The sequence below is a fragment of the Mobula birostris genome, chromosome 4 (assembly GCF_030028105.1).
Source record: "Mobula birostris isolate sMobBir1 chromosome 4, sMobBir1.hap1, whole genome shotgun sequence".
Classification (NCBI taxonomy): domain Eukaryota; kingdom Metazoa; phylum Chordata; class Chondrichthyes; order Myliobatiformes; family Myliobatidae; genus Mobula; species Mobula birostris.
The window spans coordinates 31,893,117-31,914,953 of NC_092373.1; the positions used below are offsets into that span (position 1 = coordinate 31,893,117).

Consider the following 21,837-nt stretch of genomic DNA (forward strand, 5'->3'; position numbering starts at 1 on the left):
CCATCAGCAAACAACACAACAGCCTACCCTGATGCATTTAAATCATTGTCAGGAACTTCAATCAGGCTTGATAATCTGTCCAATTATCATCAACATATCACCTGCACAACCAGGGGTCTCAACAGAGGGGTCTTCAGAAATTTTCTGATGACTCTGCCATAGTTGGATGCATCAGCAAGGGAGATGAGGCTGAGTACAGGGCTATGGTAGGAAACTTTGTCACATGGTGTGAGCAGAATTATCTGGAGTTTAATGTGAAAAAGACTAAGGAGCTGGTGGTAGACCTGAGGAGAGCTAAGGTACCGGTGACCCCCGTTTCCATCCAGGGGGTCAGTGTGGACATGGAGGAGGATTACAAATACCTGGGGATATGAATTAACAATAAACTGGACTGGTCAAAGAACACTGAGGCTGTCTACAAGAAGGGTCAGAGCCGTCTCTATTTCCTGAGGAGACTGAGGTCCTTTAACATCTGCCGGATAATGCTGAGGATGTTCTACGAGTCTGTGGTGGCCAGTGCTATCATGTTTGCTGTTGTGTGCTCGGGCAGCAGGCTGAGGGTAGCAGACACCAACAGAATCAACAAACTCATTCATAAGGCCAGTGATGTGGTGGGGATGGAACTGGACTCTCTGACGGTGGTGTCTGAAAAGAGGATGCTGTCCAAGTTGCATGCCATCTTGGACAATGTCTCCCATCCACTACATAATGTACTGGTTGGGCACAGGAGTACATTCATCCAGAGACTCATTCCACCGAGATGCAACACAGAACGTCATAGGAAGTCATTCCTGCCTGTGGCCATCAAACTTTACAGCTCCTCCCTTGGAAGGTCAGACACCCTGAGCCAATAGGCCGGTCCTGGACTTATTTCCTGGCATAATTTACATATTACTATTTAACTATTTATGGTTTTATTACTATTTATTTATGGTGCAACTGTAATGAAAACCAATTTCCCCCGGGATCAATAAAGTATGACTATGACTAACACACTCAGCTACTGCCATATTGCAATTAAGAATGCCCACCATTCCATCTCTAGACCGCATTTTGGGAAATCTGATCATCTGGCTGTCCTTCTCCTACCTGCATAGAGGCAGAGGCTTAAAATCGGGCTCCAGAAGTAAGGACATCAAATAGGTGGCCTCAGGAGGCAGAGAGGCAGCTATGGGATTGCTGCAAGTCGGTGGATTGGGCAGTGTTTAAGGACTCATCAGAGGATCTGACAAATACACCACAGTTGTCACGGACCTTATAAATAGAGTCATAGACGAATGTGTCTCCACAAAATAATTCAGAGCCTTCCCTAACCAGGAGCCCTGGATGAACCATCAGATCCACAATCTGCTGTGAGCCTGAGCAGTAGCATTCAGGTCTAACAAGCAACTAAAATACAAGTGGTCTAGGTACAATCTCCAGAAACCATCTCATGGACCTAACTTGTAACACCAAAGGATGCTCAACAGTTGTGGCTGGGCTTGAATGCTATCACCTTCTACAAAGTGAAAACAAGTTTTATAGGTTGGAGAAAGGTTTCACTCCCAAATGAGTTCAATGACTTTTATGCTTACATTGACCATCATAGAGGCACCTTCAGAAACTCGCACTCCCGATAACCCTGTGATTTCAGTTTCTGGGGTGGACATGACAGCATTCTTCAGGTGTGTGAACCCACGCAAAGCAGACAGCCCAGACAGGGTTCCTGGCCAAGTACTAAAGATATGTGCTGATTATCTGGCTAGAATGTTTACCAATATGTTTAACCTCTTGCTTCAGCAGTACGAGGTACCCATGAGCTTCAATTATACTGGCGCATGAAAAGAAATTGGCAACCTGCCTCAGTGACTATTGTCCAGTAGCACTTACATCTGGCTGGTGATGAAACTTATCAATGGCCTGAAATGCAAGTTGGATCTGCTCCAATTTGCCTACCGTCACAAGAAGGCAATAGTAGATGCCATTTCATTGGCTCTTCATTCGACCTTGGAACATCTGGACAGTGAAGATGCCTACATCAGAATGCTCTTCATTGACTACAGTTCGACGTTCAGTACTATCATTCTCTCAAAACTAATCAATAAGCTTCAAGAACTAAGCCTCAATGCCTCTTTGTGCAATTGGATCCTCGACTTCCTCAGTTGCAGACTTCAGTCAGTTCAGATTGACAAAAACATCTCCTCCACAATCTCCATCATCACAGGTGCACCACAAAGCTGTGTGCTTAGCCTCTGCTCTACTTGCTTTACACCTGTGACTGTGTCCAAACATAGCTCCAATGCCATATTTAAGTTTGCTAAATGATACCTCATTCATAGACCAAATCAAAGGTGGTGATGAATCAGCATGTAGAATGGAGATTGAAAATCTGGCTGAGTGGTGCAGCAACAACAACCTCTCACTCAATGTCAGCAAGACCAAGTATTATTGACTTCAGGACAAAGAAACCAAAAGTCATCGTGCCAGTCCTCAGGGGGGAGGTGGGGGCGGAAATCAGAGATAGAGAGGGTCAGCAACTTTAAATTTCTCAGCACTATAATCTCAGAGGATTTGTCCTGGGTCCACCATGCAAATACCATTATAAAGAAACCCTGTCAGCACCTCTACTTTCTTATATGTATGCGTGGATTCTGTATGCCATCTAGATCTTTGACAAACTTCTACAGATGTGCGGTGAAGAGTATACCGACTGGTTGTATCAAAGCCTCGTATGCAAACATTAATGCCCTTGAACAGAAAGGCCTACAGAAAGTAGTGGATGCAGACAGTCCATTATAGGTAAATCTTGCCCCACTATTGAGCACATCCACATGGAGCACTGTCATAGGATGGCAGAGTCCATCATGAAGGACCCCACCATGCAGACGATGCTCTCTTGTTGGTGCTGCCATTGGAAAGGAGGTACAGGAGCCTCAGGATCCACACCACCAGGTTCACCCACCCCTTTTTTGAACTGTTCCCACAAATTATGGACTCATTTTCAAGGACTCTTCATCTCATGCTCTTGATACTTATTATTTGTTTATTATTATTATTTATTTTTTCTTTCTTTCTTTTTGTATTTGAGCCGCTTGTTGTCTTTTGCATATTGGTTGTTTGTCCCTCCTGTTGGGTGCAATCTTTCGTTAATTCTACTGTGTTTCTTGTATTTACTGTGAGTGCCCACAAGAAAATAAATCTCAGGGTTGTATATGGTGACATACTGTATATGTACTTAGATAATACATTTATTTTGAATTTTGAACTTTGAACGTTGCAAACAATAAAACTGAGGTAATTTACAAAATCCCACTGGTAGGTGGGATTTAATTGCAGAATAATACCTTCTCTCCATCACTCAGTATAAAACTTGCTGCAAAGTGAAACTATGCCTTTTTATTCTTTGAAACTGAGTGACCCCCTCCATAACCTGACCAAGCCCTAGGCCACAAAACACACCAGCTTTTGCCAGTCTGTTGACATTAACAGGCTTAGGATATTTGGCCAAGACACCAAGACTCAAGATGAGACATGAAGATTCTTGGTGAAATTCTTAAAACTCTGAAAAGGACCTAATAGATCAGGATTAAACAAATTTTTGCCATGATTGCAAAGTGGTTGAGGTACAGGGATTGGACAGAAAAATGGCACATATAATTAACTGGATATGTTGTATTAATTTAGAATTGTTTTGTCCAATTATCTAGATAATCTAATCCTCATGATTAATCACTGTAATGTCTTTTTACGTGTTATTTCTAGTGTAGCTAATTACAGAGGTATTTGAAAGCACCAGAGGCTAACCAGCTCTCCACATGTACAGTATCTTCCCACAGAATTCCTTGCAGGACCAAGTTGCTCCAGATTACAATCAGAATCACTGCGAGATATCATACAACCCAACATGAGTACCCTTTGGTTCTCCTGAGAGAGTCTCTTCAACAGATGTGAAGATGAATTCAGGTCTGTTACTCCATAGTTTATAACATTTCCTGATGCTTTGAGTAAGTCTTCTGATATAATTAAATTCAGCCTGGTTCGAAGACAAAATCCTGAAGTAAGCTAAGAGCGACGGACACCTCTCTGCAGATGGCGCACGCGTGACCATACTCTCTGATAGGATTTCACTGGCTGAGGAGGACCACCTGGAAAGGCAGCAAAGGTTTAGATTTCAGATCTGTGGCTACAGCTCCACCACTACCACCTGACTTATGGACAACCCGTGATGAGAGATCAGTGGGATGGATGCGGATGAACATGCCAACTGCTGCAAGGCTGCAGGCATCTTCTGCCAGGTGGGAACAGAACACTTTCACATGCCTTCTCTACTCACACACGTGCCTCCCCAACCTTGCCACCAAGCTGTAACAATCTGGGGCTGGGCTGAGTTGAGCCAAGCGGAGCTGAGAGTGCTGAGCAGACTCAAACGGTCACTCAGTGAGTCAAGAGGCCATTTTACAGCCACTCCTCTTGCACCTGCTCACTCTCCTGTCACTCTCCGTGACCCTCTCACACACACTGCTTTATTTTCCCATTTCTGGCTGAGGAACAGTTCTCAAGGTTGGAACCAAATTTCCTGGGACTGACTGAATCTACTGAAACAAAAGCCTCATCATCTGGGTGAAGTAATACTGGGCAATGGGAAAATGGCCGGAAATTTAAACAAGCATTTTGTGCTGGTCTTCACAGTAGTGGACATGTCTAACATGGCAAAGAGAGATGTTATGGATGCAATGGGAGATGAGGTCCTTGATACAATCATTATCACTAAAGAGATAGTACTGAGCAAACTACTGGGCCAAATGATAAACAAGTCCCCTGATCCCGATGGAATGCATCCCAGAAAAGGTGGAAATTATAGCAGAACAATTTGTGATAATTTATCAAAATTCTCTGGACAAGTCCTAGTGGATTGAAAGACAGCAAATGTCACGCAACTGTTTAAAGGAGAATGCAGGCAAATGGCAGGCAACACACATCAAAGTTGCTGGTGAACGCAGCAGGCCAGGCAGCATCTCTAGGAAGAGGTACAGTCGACATTTCAGGCCGAGACCCTTCGTTACTCCAGTTGGCTTGAGGATTCGTTTCCGAGCCTCTCACTTTGGACCTGAGGATCCCAGGTACTCACATTTTATTGACTCTGCCTCTGGTTGCTTCTCCCGTCAAGCTCTGAAGGCGACCCTCTCCACCATGAGGAGGTATTTGGTGTCCCTATCCCAGATCCCTCTTCCTAGAGATGCTGCCTGGCCTGCTGCGTTCACCAGCAACTCTGATGTGTGTTGCTTGAATTTCCAGCATCTGCAGAGTTCCTCTTGTTTGCGTTTTTAAAATGGCAGGCAACTATAGGCCAGTTAGCTTAACATCTGTAGTTTGGAAATGCTTGAAGCTATCATTAAGGAAGAAATAATGATACATCTGGATAGCAATGGTTCCATCAAGCAGATATAGCATGGGGTCAGGAAGGGCAGATCACTAGAGTTCTTTGAGGATATGATATAGATAGAGGGGATCAAGGAGAAGGTGTGTACTTTGATTTCCAGGCTGTATTCAATAATGTGTCACATAAAAGACCTATCCATATAATATTGATGTAAGGAGTTGGTGGTAATGCATTTTGTTTCATCAGCAAACTTAGATGTACTACACTCGGTCCTCTCTTCCAAATTGTGAAGGTTTGTGGACAATTGTGAACCCAGCACCAACCCCTGCAGCATTCTGTTCACCACTTATTGCTAGCTGGAGAAACACCTATTTAGTCCAAATCTTTGCCTTCCTTTGGTTAACCAATCCTCTATCCATATTAATATATTCCTACCAACTTCATGCATTGTTATCTTATGGATATGTCCTTTATGCAGCATGTTATCAAACACCTTCTGGAAATTCAATCACAACATAAGAAATCACATTTATTTGTCTTGGTTTCCTAATATCTGGCTGGTATTGCATAGAACAGTAGAGCACAGTACAGGCCCTTCAGGCCACGATGTTGTGCTAACTGTACTCTAAGATCAATCAAGCCCTTCCCTCCCAAGTAATCTCCACTCTTCTCTCATCCATGTGCCTATCTAAGAGTCTTTTAAATGTCCCGAATGCGTGTAGCTTTACTACCACCCCTAGCAGGGTGTTCCATGCATTCACCATTCTGTGTGTAAAAAAAAACTACCTATACTTTCCTTAGATCACCTGAAAATTATGCCCTCTATTAGCCATTTCCACCCTGGGGAAAAAGTCTCTGACTATCCACTTGATCTATCCTTCTTATCATCTAGTACACTTCTATTAAGTTACCTATCAATCCTTTGCTCCAATGAATGAAGTCCTAGCCTGCTCAACCTACCTGCACAAGATATGCTCTCTAATCCAGGCAGCGCTGTGATAAATCTCCTTTGCACCCTCTCCAAAGTTTCGACATCCTTCCCACAATGAGACGACCATAACTGAACACAATATTCCAGGTATGGTCTAACCAGGGTTTTATAGAGCTGCAACATTACCTCGTGGCTCTTGAACTCAATCTCCCAACTAATGAAGGGAATATTACAGGCACCTTCTTAACCCTATCAACTTGCACAGATAGGGTGAAGTCAGAGATTACTCTGTTCCTCCACACTGCTAAGATCCTGCCATTAACCCAGTATTCTGCCTTCAAATTTGACCTTCCATTGTGAATCACTTCCCATTTTTCCAGGTTGAACTCAAACTATATTTCGGTTCCTCTCTATAAACCTGCTCATTATTATCTCAAACAACGCTAATGTACAGTGGATCCCGCATAATTGGGACACATCGGGACCAGTACATTTTGGCCCACCTAAATAGCTGCTCCAATTAGGAGAAGTATCATGGAAATAGTTAAAAAGGTATAAAAAAGTCAAACTACCATTTAGCTGAGAAACAAATTATGTATTTAACATACAAGAACACTACCTATACTACTACAGTACTATAAAACCATGTAATAGTTCCTAATAGTTATCATTCAAGGAATTTTTCCAGTGTACGCTGGCATGTTATTATGATTGACTATAAATGAGCAAGATCAGCGCAGATATCTAGTGCAGATAATGGACTGCCTTCATATAATGCTTTCACAGACTGCATCCTCCAAATTTTCATTTTCATTGTGACATTCAAGATGATTGTTGATACTTTTAAATTCTTCGCAGTTCCAAAGATTTTACTCCTGGCTGTTTCTGACACTTTCAAGCCTGAACGCTTGAAACTGCAGTGAGAAAAACAGTTCTGAATCGTCTTAGTGCTTATTTCTCACCAACTATCAGTGACCAAAATCACTACTTTTGAGTACAAGCACATGCATCTGATGCCATTGTAAAAACTGTACACTCTAAGCCAGGGGTCCCCAACCTTTTTTGCACCGTGGACCAATTTAATATTGACAATATTCTTGCGGACTGGCCGACGGGGGTGGGGTGTTCAAGTAGGGTTGCCAATTTTCTCACTCCCAAATAAGGGACTAAAGTAGCAGTCAAATACAGGACACTTGTGTTTACCCCGAGAAAGACTACCATGACCATGAAGTCTTGCGTGGGAACCTAGGTGCGCATGTGTGACGTGTGCATACATGACGTACGCATGCATGGACGTGCCGATTTTTTCTAAAACTCAGTTTTGGCTTAATCTTCCTGATTCTGTTAAGTGAAACTACACTGTACATACGTTATTTTCTACTTTATATAGGCCGTGTATTTATCATATCATTCCTCCTTTTACTATATGTTAGTGTTATTTTAGGGTTTGTGTTATTTGGTATGATTTGGTAGGCTATTTCAAGTTCAACAGTGTGTGACAGGGAATGAGGAAAGGTGCAGCTGACTCATATTGTTTCATATCACCAAATCATATAGTTTCCTCACGGCCCGGTACCGGTCCGTGGCCCGGTGGTTGGGGACCACTGCTCTAAGCACAGTGTAGTGTCTAACAGCCATGCAAATACATGTGTGTGATGCTAGTTAGAGACTGTTCAGCAACAGTCCCCTGACCCAATTAAGCAGCATAGCGTCCCAAATAAACAAAGGGAATCCAAGCTGGTTTCTCAGTTAGTTTTTGTTCTTTAAGCTTTGTCCCAAATAAGTGGCTACCCAATTAACTGATGGCCCAATTAGCCAGAATCCACTGTACTTGTGAACCATTGTAAGATAGAAGACGTAAGCGCAGAATTATGAGTTATGATTAGATGAAAGCGATTCCATCTGTTTCCTTTGAGATTGATCAAGCTACTGTCACATTACACCTGACTTTGACTGTACCTTCTTCACACGTTGGCCCCATCCATTGGAAAGGACATGCACAATTTCCATTACGAGAGTCACAGTGAGCTTTGTTTGCACAGTGGCACACCAAGGAGCAGTTAGGTCCATATCTATCCATTTGACATTCTGGAAGGAAACAAAATAAATATATATTATAAAGGTTGGGGGTGTTGTGGATGGTGTGGAGGGTTGTTGGAGGTTACTGCGGGACATTAATAGGATGCAAACCTGGGCTGAGAAGTGGCAGATGGAATTCAACCCAGATAAGTGTGAGGTAGTTCATTTTGGTTGGTCAAATATGATGGCAGAGTATAGCATAAATGGTAAGACTCTTGGAAGTGTGGAGGATCAGAGGGATCTTGGGGTCCAAGTCCATAGGATACTCAAGCTGTGCAGGTTGACTTTGTGGTTAAGAAGGCATATGGTGGATTGACCTTCATCAATCGTGGGATTGAGTTTAAGAGCCGAGAGGTAATATTGCAGCTATATAGGACCCTGGTCAGACCCCACTTGGGGTACTGTGCTCAGTTCTGGTCGCCTCACTACAGGAAGAATGTGGAAACCATAGAAAGGGTGCAGAGGAGATTTACAAGGATGTTGCCTGGATTGGGGAGCATGCCTCATGAGAATAGGATGAGTGAACTTGGCCTTTTCCCCTTAGAGTGACGGAGGATGAGAGGTGACCTGATAGAGGTGTATAAGATGATGAGAGGCATTGATCGTGTGGATAGCCAGAGGCCTTTTCCCAGGGCTGAAATAGCTAGCACAAGAGGGCATAGTTTTCAGGTGCTGGGGAGTAGGTACAGAGGAGATGTCAGGAGTAAGTTTTTTTTAATATAAACGCAGAGAGTGTTGAGTGCATGGAATGGGCTGCCGGCGACGGTGGTGGATGCGGAAATGATAGGGTCTTTTAAGAGACTCCTGGATAGGTACATGGAGCTTCAAAAAATAGAAGGCTATGGGTAACCCTAGGTGATTTCTAAGGTAAGGACATATTCGCGTTAGCTTTGTGGGCCGAAGGGCCTGTTTGGTGCTGTAGGTTTTCTATGTTTTATATATATATAATTTCTTTTAAAAAGTGTTTGTAAATATTTATTGATACACGAGGTCCAATTTCTTTCACATTTCAACAACTAGACTGCTGATGGTATTCAGAAGAAAGTTGTTCGACATGTCAGTGTTACAGATAACAAAGAATAATTTTGTGGAAAAGTGCTGGTGCTCCTTGAATGCAAAATGAACTTTTCCAAACTTGCTTTATGATTCAAAAATCCTAATACCTGCAGGAAGCTATTGAGATAATTTTGTCCATTCTAGCCCAAAATGGATATTTGGGTTACTCTCACATCTGTAATCCATTAACACTATATATTACAACTTTAAGTTTCCTTCCCAGTACCTTTAATATGTGAGAATGGTTTTTACCTTCCTTCATCTTTTAGGCAGCCCAGCTGCGAGGGGGTGGAATTTTTTTTTTCCCTCAACTCGTGACAGGTTAGTGGCTAGCCAAGAACAAGAGAAAACTAACTCACACAGCAATGCAAATGAAGCCAAAACACTACATGGAGATTCAATTACACTTTTATCTTCCCAGTGTTGAATTGAGCCTGAGATTCAATGATGATCTTGCAGTATGGCAACTCATTAGATTATTGCCAATATAGTTCAGTTCAAGTGGACACAGTTTGGATTTAAGCCATAGCCCATTAGATAATATGAATAGCTGGAATTTTCCAAACAAAATTCAATCTTTTTACTTATAGATGTATCCTAATCTTCTTCTGTTTGTCTGCTAAGTGAAATTTTCTGCCTTCTACCACTTGACCATTCCAGAAGGGCAGTCTAACATTTGAGCATTTCAACACTTAGTCTCTGCAGAAAGCAGTTCAGGTTCCCTGTCACAGGAGCAAATATCTACCATGAAAGCTAATGAGCATTTTGAAAAAGGGTTCATTCCCATCCATTGGGCCATTGAAAATCTTTTGAAGAACATGTTGTACTACTTCCAAAGTGTTGAATACTAAATCTCCCTGTACACTGGTGAACTACAGAGAAATGAGTGGTATAATCTTGTCTATTATTTAGATAAAATGCAGGAAAAAAATGAGTAAACACAATCAACATCACCTGTATCACATCGATCTCCAGTTCTCCCTGGTGGGCAGAAGCACTTCCCTGTTATAGGATGACAAGATGTGATGCCTTCACAGTCACAAGCCCTCTGACATCTGTCCCCAAAGTATCCAGTGTCACATACTACAAACAAAGTAATGGTTACACAGTAGCACATAGCATGTTCATGAAACCACCTCTGCCCTCGCCACTCTCCCATCAGACATTTAACGGCATACTGTTTGAGGTTTTAAAAGCAAATGAAGGAAACTTTCTCCCTTTAAAAAAGCACAGCCCTAAGCATAAAATACTATCAAAGACTAGCTTGTTTTTGACTTCGCCACTGTCTTCTGTATTTTGTGAGATAGATTTGTCTGTATGTGTTCATATCGAAAGAAGGAGAGAGGATGGGTGTGATTGAGATTGGGGATCTGTAAAAACATGAAATGGAGGAGCGAGGAAATATGGTGCCAAAGGCTTATGCAGACACCGGTGACTTCTTCCATTTGAATAACTTCTTCCAATCGGGTACAGATATTGATTTTAACTGACATTTCAATAACAAACTCTGCCATCTTTATCAGGCATCTCCTCTGGTTTCATCCCTGATGAAGATGGCAGGGTTTGTCATTGAAACATTGGTTAAAATTGATACCTGTATCTTGCTGGAAGCCTGAGAAGAGCTTATTCATCATATACAGTATGCCAGGAAAACATGAGATCCTTCTTCCAGTTCGTCCATGAAACAGCTTAATTCTTCTTAACTTATGTCTTTCTTTTCTTGTGGTTGGGGCTCTGTTGGAGCCCGTGATCAACAGTTCGAACTGTGGTTCTCCGCAATGTGCAGCCTGGAGTTTCGCTATCTCCAGGGGCGGCCAGGACGTCATGAAGCTTCAGGGAGTGGTCCTGTAGATGACCTGATCCCTCATTGATTTTGCCAACTTAAGTGTCGTCGGAGACCGAAACACCGGGACAGCAGGCGGGCTGTGCTGCTTTGGAAGAAGGCCTCTGTACTCGAGTAATCCCCCTCTCTCTCTCTCGATGAAGGGTGAGAGCCTGCCAGTCCCCGAATCGGGGGTCTTGGGGAAGCGATGTGGATGACTGTAACAATGGAGCAGCGAGTTGCTGGTCCGCTCTCGTTGTTGCAGGAGAGCGAACTCGCTTTCCCTCAGTGGAGAGAGAGAACCTGTTTGAGATACCAAAGTGCTGGGTTATGATCTGTAGTTTTTGATGGATTCCAGATCAAGGTCTCTTTGGGGGGGATTTTGCTATTGTTTGCATGGTGGGGAGGGTCAGTACTTCTGGTGGTGCAAGTGGATGTTTGTACATGGGAGGGAGGAGGTGGGATTTGGGGTTCTGATGGTTCATTCTTTGGGGTTTCTTGTTTTGTGGAATCTGCAAAGAGTAAGAATTTCAGGTTGTATACATTCTCTGATATTAAATTAAACCATTTGAATCATTCAGCATGGATTAGATAGGCCAAAGGTCCTGTTTTTGTGCTATGCTTCTCTACAACTCTGTGCCAAACGCAAAGCAAGGAAGTAAGCAAGTGATAAATGATTTAAAAGATACTAAAGATCATTAAAAATAGATTTTTAATCTACAATTCATCCAAATCTGTTCTGCAAACCAATATACCGCTCCCAGTTAAAAGGTAAATTTGTCAGACTGTTGGACAGCTCTAACAGAGCTTGCACTGAAATCAAAGGAATGAGAAAATGGATGCATAAATTAAGAATATTTATTCTTCCCTGCTCGGGTACTGCCAAATAATATAATGTTGGAAAATGCATGGACATGCACTTTGGTATTAAAAATAAATGTGTGGACTATTTTCCAAATGGGGAGAAAATCCAGGAATCTGAGATGCAGAGGGACTTGGGAGACCTTGTGCAGAACACCCTGAAGGTTAACTTGCAGGTTGAGTCAGTGGTGAGGAAGGCAAATGCCATGTTAGCATTCATTTCAAGAGGTCTAGAATACCAGAGCAAGATGTGATGCTGAGACTTTATAAGGCACTGGTGAGGCCTCACCTTGAATATTGTGAACAGTTTTGAGCCCGTCATCTTAAAAAAGATGTGCCAGCATTGGAAAAGTTCCGGAGGAGGTTCACAAGGATGATTCCAGGAACGAAAGGGTTATCATATGAGGAACGTTTGATGGCTCTGGGTCTGTACTTGCTGGAATTCAGAACGATGAGGGGTGATCTCATTGAAACCTTTCAAATATTGAAAGGCCTGGATAGTGCAGATGTGGAAAGGATGTTTCCCATGGTGGGAGAGTCTAGGACAAGAGGGTACAGCCTCAGGATAGAGGGGCTCCCTTTCAAAACAGAGATGCAGAGAAATTTCTTAAGCCAACGGGTGGTGAATTTGTGGAATTCATTGCCACATGCAGCTGTGGAGGCTGGGTCGTTGGGTGTATTTAAGGCAGAAATTGACAGGTTCTTGATTAGACATGGCATCAAAGGTTACAGGAAGAAGGCCAGGAACTGGGGTTGAGGAGGAGAAAAAATAAAGGACCAGCCATAATTGAATGGCGGAGCAGACTCAATGGGTCAGATGGCCAAATTCTGCTCCTATGACCTATGCTGCTATGATCTTACAAGAACCAACCATAAATATCAACTGTTAGAATTGTACAGTAAAACGAAGCCTGTATCTCATTCTCCAGGTATCCTCGGGATCATAAGGCAGAAACAATTAAACCAAATCCCTTGGTGAAATTGCTCTCTCTAACCTTCCCTCATGTTATTATTGGACGTATTGCCCTATTTAAACCCTGTTCCCCATGACATTAGAGGTTCCTCTCAGCATCTGATCTGTCATGGTGAGAGAGAAGAGTCATAAGAGCCATTACCTTTTTCACAGAAGTCACCTTGGTAACCAGGGGGGCAGATGCAATGGCCTGTGATAGGTTCACAGGCAGCACCATTTTTACAGTCACAGATCTGATCACAGAACAAGCCATAAAAGCCCAGAGGACAACCTAGGAAAAAATAAGCCAAAGGAATGCAAAGTTCAAGATTATTCTCAACCTTTACTGAACCTTTTTACATCCTCAGTCTACTATGATGCATGAAGTAATAGTGTGAATAGCTTCATAAACTCAGCATTTTAGCATGGGTGGCTGGGTGGAGATACGCTTCTACCAAAAGAGATGTAAGGGGCTCCTTCCCTCTGCTAACCTGCAGGTCCCCCTTGGGCAAGGTGTAACACCTGCTTAGCCCCTCGGTCAGGGTCATGTGAAGCCACGGGAGCAGATAGTGGATGGTTGCATGATGCATATCACAAGTCCTAGTTATGCAACCACTGAGGCCAGGTAGACAATCTCTGAAGAGTAGTGGTAATGCCTGGGGTCACCTGCCTTGTAAAGACACTGCCCAAAAGAAGGCAATGGCAAACCACTTCAGTCGAAATTTTTGCAAAGAGCAGTCATGGTCATGGAAAGAACCTGACAGTCCACATCATCAACACAGCACATAACGAACAAATCCTAGTTTGTCCTAACTTAGGACAAACCACTGTGCAATTGCTTGCCAGGTTCCTTTTTACAATTGAATTGAAGTCATGATCACAGCAAGCTGTTTGGATCAGACAAAGTTTACTTTGATGATCAATGTTATAAAGATGAACAAGTGCTAAACCTGTATTATAGAAAATAGTTTTAAATGCATTTAACTGCCAATTCCATTTCACATTATGATTCTGATATGAAACCTAAAAGAATAAGTTCTTATGATTTTTATGGCACAGGTCATAAGCTAACCATTTCTACATCACCTTGCAGGCTCAGACAGACTTTATCGTACATCAGAACACTTTCTCAAAGGAAACTTTTGTAAACCACTCTTTTTACATAATGTACATTGGCTGCTGGTGTAAATGATATAAAAGGTGAGTCTACTCACTGTGTTCACACAGAGGACCATAGAAACCTTCCAGACACCGACAGCTGCCTGTGAACCTATCACAGGTTCCATTATTCAAGCACAAACATTCCAGCTGGCAGTTAGCTCCGTATTTCCCAGCAGGACATTCTGTCACACACATAAAAAAGATTCTTTACTAAACAGTCTTTCAATATCTTTCTTGAGCCCCTGCCTCCTATCATATAAAGCCCCAGCTATGCTTTCAGGGTTGCTTCCTTTATGACCCACCATCCTTGGAACACCAGACTTATTCAGAACTGCTCATTCTCAACATCTCTCAATGTCCCCAGGACTGCCCATCATTCCCAAAAGGTCCCATCTTTTCCAGCCTGGCATAATATTCTTGGCAAAGCTCTTTAAAGTGCAAATCCTTTCATCAATGCTCCATACCTCACATAATTCAGACCCTGCAGATGAACCTTGCATGTTTCAGTGTAGACACATCACCCCTAAACTATGAACTTGATACACTTTTCTTCCCTCCACAGTACTATTCTCTGAAACTCGCACAACGTTCTTTAATAGAACATTGATCATCAGTTTCCAAGTAACTCCTTTGTCCACATGTTTCTTCCTACTAATTCCCCTCCTGGTACTTATCGCTGCATGCAGGGCAAGTGCTACGTATACCTGCTCCTACACCCTCTCCCTCAAATCGTTCAAATGGTTCCAGTTTAATCAGAGATCACCAACATTCACAGCCTCAAACAGTTCTTACTGGTGAAGTGACACTTCACCCTCAAGTCTATTGGGGGTCATCTGTGGTATCTGGTGTACTCAGTGTGGCCTCTGCATCGGTGAGATTTGATGGAGATTGAGAGACCACTTTGTTGAGCATCACCACAAGAGGTGGGATTTCCTAGTGGCCAGCTATTTCAATTCCACTGCCTATTCCCGTTCCGATATATCAAACCATGGCCTCCTCTGCTCCCACTATGGAGCCACACTCAGGTTGGAGAAGCAACAAGTTGTATTCCAACTCGATGGCATGAACATCGATTTCTTTAATTTCCAATAATTAGCCTCCCCCCCCCATTCTCTTTTTCCCTTCCCCATTTTGGCTTCCTTCTTACCCCTTCTCCTCTGCCCATCATCTCCCTCTAGTGAACCTCCTTCCACTTCCCCCATGGTCCACTGTCCTCTCCGTTCCTCCTTCTTCAGCCGTTTACCTGTTCCACTCTCAACTCCCAGCCTCTTCCATCAGCCCCCTCCCCCCCCATGACATTCATGAATCCAGAATGCTATGTAACTCCTGTAATCACTGAGTATACCTTTTTCACAATGGGTACCAGTCCATCCCAGTCCACAGGAACATGTTCCATCTTCTGGGTTACAGACTCCGCCATTCTGACAGGCACATATATACAAACAGCTTTGTCCGAAACGCCCCTTTGGGCAAACTGCACAAGGTCAATAGCAAAGATAATATTACAAAACAACCCACCACAGGGGGCAGAAATTTGAAATATAAACAGGAAGATGCTGAAAATACTTAGCTGGTCAGACAGAAATTGTGGGGGAGCACACACCCACACATGCAGAGAATAACTTTCCAATCTCCGTACCTAACCTGCTGAGGATTTCCAGCATTTTGTTTACTTTAACTCTGAAGCATTCAGTCATGAACACTTGAAGTATCTGAATATCAAGCTTCATGTTCAATGTAAAGCCGCCCTTATATTTTTCAGCATAGGATCTCCCTCATGTCTTCCTGGATTTTAAAGGCATTTAAATGGTCTCAAATACAAGGCAACCTCATTGATTAAACAAACTCATGGGCGAGTATACAGAAAAATTCAAGGATAACAATCAAGCACACAGAAACCAACTAACTGTCGACAATATAAGACAGACCCTTAAAAATTAGAGTGCTGTCTACTTTTAGAGGAAGTATCATGTCAAAATAAATAAATTACTCATGTATCATATTAGATTAAGCTTTGAAACATTTTCCCAATTAAGATGATGCAAAAATTCAAATCATATTGCACATTAGTAACTTACAAGTTATTTTAAGCCTCATGGTACCTTGATGACAAGTGGGGTCCAGTGCACCAGACTGACACAAGCATTTTCCTGTCACAGGGTCACAGCGACGTTTATTACCACATTGACAGAGATTCATACAGTCCTTCCCATAGTAACCTTCTGGACAAACTGTATGGGAAAACAACATTGTCACTGAAAATATACATTACAAAATTTAGCCATTAATATATGCATGTGTGCAATAATGTCAGCATATTCAGCATATTAGTTCAGAGTGATCAGTGTTCTGTCTTTGATCAACCCAATCAAACTTTGCTGAAGACTCTAAACATAGAAACATAGAAAACCTACAGCACAATACCGGTTCTTTGGCCCACAATGCTATGCTGAACATGTCTTTACTTTAGAAATTTCTTAGAGTTACCCATATCTCTCTATTTTTCTAAGCTCCGTGTACCTAACCAGGAGTCTCTTAAAAGACCCTTTCGTATCCGCCTCCAACAATATCGCCGACAGCCCATTCCACACACTTACCACTCTCTGCGTAAAAAACTTACCCCTGACATCACCTCTGTACCTACTTCCAAGCACCTTAAAACTGTGCCCTCTTGTGTTAGCCATTTCAACCCTGGGAAAAAGCCTCTGACTATCCACACAATCAATGCCTCTCATCATCTTGTACACCTCTATCAGGTCACTTCTCATCCTCTGTCACTCCAAGGAGAAAAGGCCAACGTCACTCAACCTATTCTCATGGGGGTGGGGGAGAGGGGGTCACATGATGTTGTGCCATTGACCGGGCGCTTCCCTGCATAACTCCTACAAAAACTTCTTCACAACCTGTTTATAAGGCTCTCATATAACCTCAATAAAAGCAATGGTTAAAAGGAAAAGTCGTGGAAACCCTACTGGCACTATCGCTGCTGGCCCTGCACTCTGGGGAGCGTCTGGAGTTGAGGGACGCGGGAGCAGTGGTGAGGAGGCCTGCTCGGCAGATGGTCCCTCTGAGCCTGCGGAAGGTCCGAGGGCAGTGGCAGCGCGGCGGCCTCGCCGCCACAATTCATGTGTTGGCCAATGCAGTCCAGACTTTAACTGGTAGGATGGACAAATTCAAGAGTCATTTAGACCTTATCATGCAAGAATCTAAGGAAATGAAGCAGACTTTGGAATCTTTAAATTTGTGAACTCAGGATTTAGAAAATAGTATGAAGGAAGTTGTGAGTAGATTACAAAGCCTGGAAAAGGCAAAAGATTCCTGGAGGACTGAGAAAGTAAAAATAATGGATAAACTGGACTCCCTTGAAAACTATAGCAGAAGAAATAATATCAAAATAGTGGATTTAAAAGAGGGATTAGAAGGAAGAGACGCAGTAACTTTCTTTCAAGAATAGATCCTCAAAGTTCTGGGGAAAAAGCATTTTGACAAAGAATTAATTATAGAAAGAGCCCACAGGACTTTAATCCCCCGACCACCTCCAGAGCACAGGCCACGCTCTATACTTATACACTTTTTGAAGTACTAAGATAAACAAAAAGTATTACGAGCTGCAGCAATAGCGGCCAGAGAGAGAAATGGCCTACTAGAGATTGAAGGGGGAAAGATATTCTTCTTTCCAGATATTAGTGTGGCCTTCTTAAGAAAAAGGAAAAACTTTGATTTAACAAGGAGTTTATTAAAGAAGAAAGGTCTTCAATATTCTTTATTATATCCAGCAAAGCTGAGAATTACTCTGTCGGATGGAGGGAGGAAATGTTTTACTAACCCCCAGGAGGTGATAAACTTTATTCAAAAAATATCTGAGACATCGTGATTCAGAATATTCTTCTGGAACAAGAGGCCTAGAAAGCTGCATCTTGGACAAAATATATGAAGAAAATTATTTGATTTTCTTTATTAATATAGATTAATTATAACAACATTATAATCTTGAACTTTGAATCTATATGATTATGGATGAAGACTATTATGATTTAAAATATTGATTATGCATGGTCTTTTTGAATTACTACTTAGGAACTATATAGTTCATCCAATTTTGTTATAACTAGTACGAATAATTTTGATTACATAGATGTCATCTTTTGATTCATTTAATTTTTAGTATGCTGGATATGTATTAAGCTACAGTATTTAGGGTTATATTTAGTAAGTTTGAATTCTATTCTTTATTTGGATATATTGCTATATTAATATTTACTTTCAATGTTATAGATTATGTTAGATATTTAGTAATAACAGGTGTGGAATATAATTTATTTTTACAGATGTTTAATTAAGGAGTTATTGGGGGAGTGGATAATTTTTTTGTCTCTTTTTAAATAAAGATTAATTATGTTATATGCGAAAGAATGTCCATCTTTAGTGCGATGTTTTATCGGACCCCACAGTAAGAGGGGTTAAAGCGCCGTGGACTTGGAGCGCCAGTTGGGAAGGTTTTTCTCCCTTTCTTTTTCTTTTTTAAATTTTTTTTTCTTTTACTTTCTTTCCTCTTTGGTTTCCTTTCTATTTTCTATACCCTATTGAGAATGGCACCAAGTATCTCAGAGTCACTCAAAGAAGTGGGATTAATTTATACTTTTTTTGTGGGCAGGATTTATCAACTAATGAAATCTGATAACTTATGAATACAGCAATTAAATTTTTAGGTCTTAATGTTAGTGGGATAAATGGACCGATAAAAAGGAAAAACGTCCTGGCATATCTTAAAAATCATACTGATATTACCTTTCTTCAAGAAACTCATCTTACAGTGACAGAACATAACAAATTAAAGAGAGGATGGGTTGGTCAAGTAATAGTGTCCTCCTTTAATTCTAAAGCCAGAGGAGTGGCAGTATTGATAGGGAAGAATTTGCCAGTGAAGGGGGGTGGGGGTACTATCATAGATCCGGCCGGGAGATTTGTTATGGTCAATTGTCAAATATATTCAGAATCCTGGACACTTGTGAATTTATATGCCCCCAATTATGACGATGAGAAATTTATCCAAAATATTTTTTTGGAAGTTGCTCAAGGTTATGAAAATATCTTAATTGGAGGGGATTTCAATTTTTGTCTGGATCCAATTTTAGATAGATCAGTTAAAAAACTCGTGAAGGTCAAGGCAGCAAAAACCACCCTGGCTTTCATGAAGTACTTGAATATAATAGATGCTTGGAGATGGCAGCATCCAAGGAAAAAAAAACTATTCTTTCTATTCAAAACAATATGATTCCTACTCTAGAATTGACTTATTTCTAATATCAGCTAAATTAGAAAGTAGGATCATTCAAACAGAATATGCTGCTAGACTACTATCGGACTACTCACCTTAATTTTATCAATTGAAATGTCTGATTAACAAAAAAACATTATATAGATGGCGTTTTAATCCTTTGCTGTTGAAAAGACCAGAGTTTTGCAGTTTTATTAGAGCTCAAATAGAATTGTTCTGTGAGACGAACTCACCCTCGAGTGCCAATAATTTCTTATTATGGGACACATTAAAAGCATACTTAAAAGGACAGATAATTGGATATGTTAAGGGTATAAAAAATAAATATGTAACAGAATTAAATGAATTGGAGAAAGAAATAACATAATTAGAAAAAGATTGTCAGAATTTAAGAAGAAAATTATTTTAAAAATTAATAAATAAAAAATTAGAGTATAACACAAAACAAACCTATAGAATAGAAAAAATGATACTAAAATCAAAGCAACAATATTATGAATTAGGAGAGAGAACCCATAAAGTACTATCTTGGCAATTGAGGGTGGAAGAAACCCCCAGAACAATAAATGCGACTCAAACAGAGGAAGGCAAGTTTTTATAAGCCAGAAGAAATAAATGATACTTTTAAGCAGTTCTATTCGGAACTATATAAATCAGAATCAGTGGGTGAATCACTGAAAATTGATGATTTCTTTTCTAATCTACAACTTCCCAAATTGAGTCAACAAGGTCAGGAAGAATTGAATGCCCCTTTTTCTAGGGATGAAATTGAAAGAGCCCTAGGCTTATTACAGGCTAATAAATCGCTGGGAGATGATGGTTTTCCTCCTGAATTTTATAGAGAATTTAAGGATCAACTAATGCCCCTTTTTATGAGGGTTATGACTCAAGCTGAGGAGACCAATACTCTACCGGATTCCCTTTCAACAGCAATTATTACGTTAATTCTTAAGAAGGATAAGGATCCACTAAAACCAGCATCTTATAGGCCTTTCTCACTTTTAAATGCGGTCTATAAAATTATAGCAAAGGCACTCGCTAATAGAGTAGCTCGATATCTGCCAAAATTGATTAAATCCAATCAAACAGGATTTATTAAAAATAGACAATTATCTGATAATATTGGCAGACTATTGACTATATTACATTTAGCTAGGACAAAGGTGGACCCGACTGTAGCAGTGGCGTTAGATGCTGAAAAGGCCTTTGATAGACTGAAATGGGATCTTTTACTTAGAACAATGGAAAAATTTAGCCTAGGCCAAATATTAATAAATTGAATAAAAGCACTTTACCATCAGTCTAAGGCCAAAATAATTACGAACGGGCAGATTTCACCAGTTTTCTCTCTACATAGATCCAGTAGACAAGGTTGCCCACTATCTCCAGCTCTGTTTGTTCTGGTAATAGAGCCATTGGCTGAGGCTGTTAGACGGGTCCAGACATAAAGGGGTTTAAAGTGGCCCAGGAAGAATATAAAATTAATTTATTTGCTGATGACATTTTAGTGTATTTGGCTGACCTGGCCGGCTCTTTGGTAAGACTTAGGGCCTTGCTGGACAATTATGGTATAGTCTTGGGATATAAAATAAATTGTAATAAAAGTATGGGGTGTCAGGGAGGGGTAGCACCTCTGGTGGGGGAACATGTCGCGTCCTTTTCAGGGCGGTTAGTCCACCTTTGGTCCCCACCTGGCACTCAGCTCTCACCTGTGGCTCCCCGTAGCTGTTTGCATGCGACAGTGGCCACACCCTGGGCAACGGCTTCGACAAGCCGGCTAAACCAGGTGAAGGTAGCCGACGGGTCTCAAACCCTCGGTGAGATAGGGAGTTGTCTATCCCAGCATGTGAAGACAGACTCCGGCAGATTGAGCGGACGAGACCTATGGAAGGTCCAACGGTCAAGAAGGTGGTCTCTGCAAGCGTCGTGGAACGTGTAGAGCAGGACAAGACACAGAAGACGTCCCGGTCATCCACTACGCCTAGTCCTATCTCCAGCCGTCTAGATTCTGTCTTGCCACTAGATCCAGATGGGAATTGGGAAGAGAGAGTGAGGCTGACGCTGCGCAACTCTCCCTCACTTAAATCCAAATCACACGCTAGTCTCGACACCATCATTATGGTGTCGAGGTCCGCATCGACGTCAACGATGGACGAACAACCAATAAAAGTGAAATTTTACCTTTAGGTAGAGGAGACTATGCCCAATATCAATATGGCACTCAGTTTAGATGGGTTAAATTCAACATGAAATACCTGGGGATTAAGTTTAATCATAATTTGGATGATCTTTATAAACTTAATTATCTCCCCTTGCTGCGGAATGTCGAGGAGGAACT

At 41.5% G+C, this 21,837-nt stretch overlaps 1 protein-coding gene across 1 annotated transcript in view; it reads right to left on the reverse strand.

Annotated features, from left to right (window-relative positions):
* LOC140195877 (uncharacterized) overlaps positions 1 to 21,837 on the reverse strand; it is a 456,388-nt gene that overhangs the window by 20,526 nt on the left and 414,025 nt on the right. The window contains exons 32-37 of the mRNA XM_072254523.1: positions 16,300 to 16,452; positions 15,567 to 15,695; positions 14,275 to 14,403; positions 13,224 to 13,352; positions 10,380 to 10,508; positions 8,250 to 8,378 (exon numbers count right to left, since the gene is read on the reverse strand). Coding sequence (XP_072110624.1) covers positions 8,250 to 8,378; positions 10,380 to 10,508; positions 13,224 to 13,352; positions 14,275 to 14,403; positions 15,567 to 15,695; positions 16,300 to 16,452 — 798 coding nt within the window. The remainder of the gene's footprint in view (positions 1 to 8,249; positions 8,379 to 10,379; positions 10,509 to 13,223; positions 13,353 to 14,274; positions 14,404 to 15,566; positions 15,696 to 16,299; positions 16,453 to 21,837) is intronic.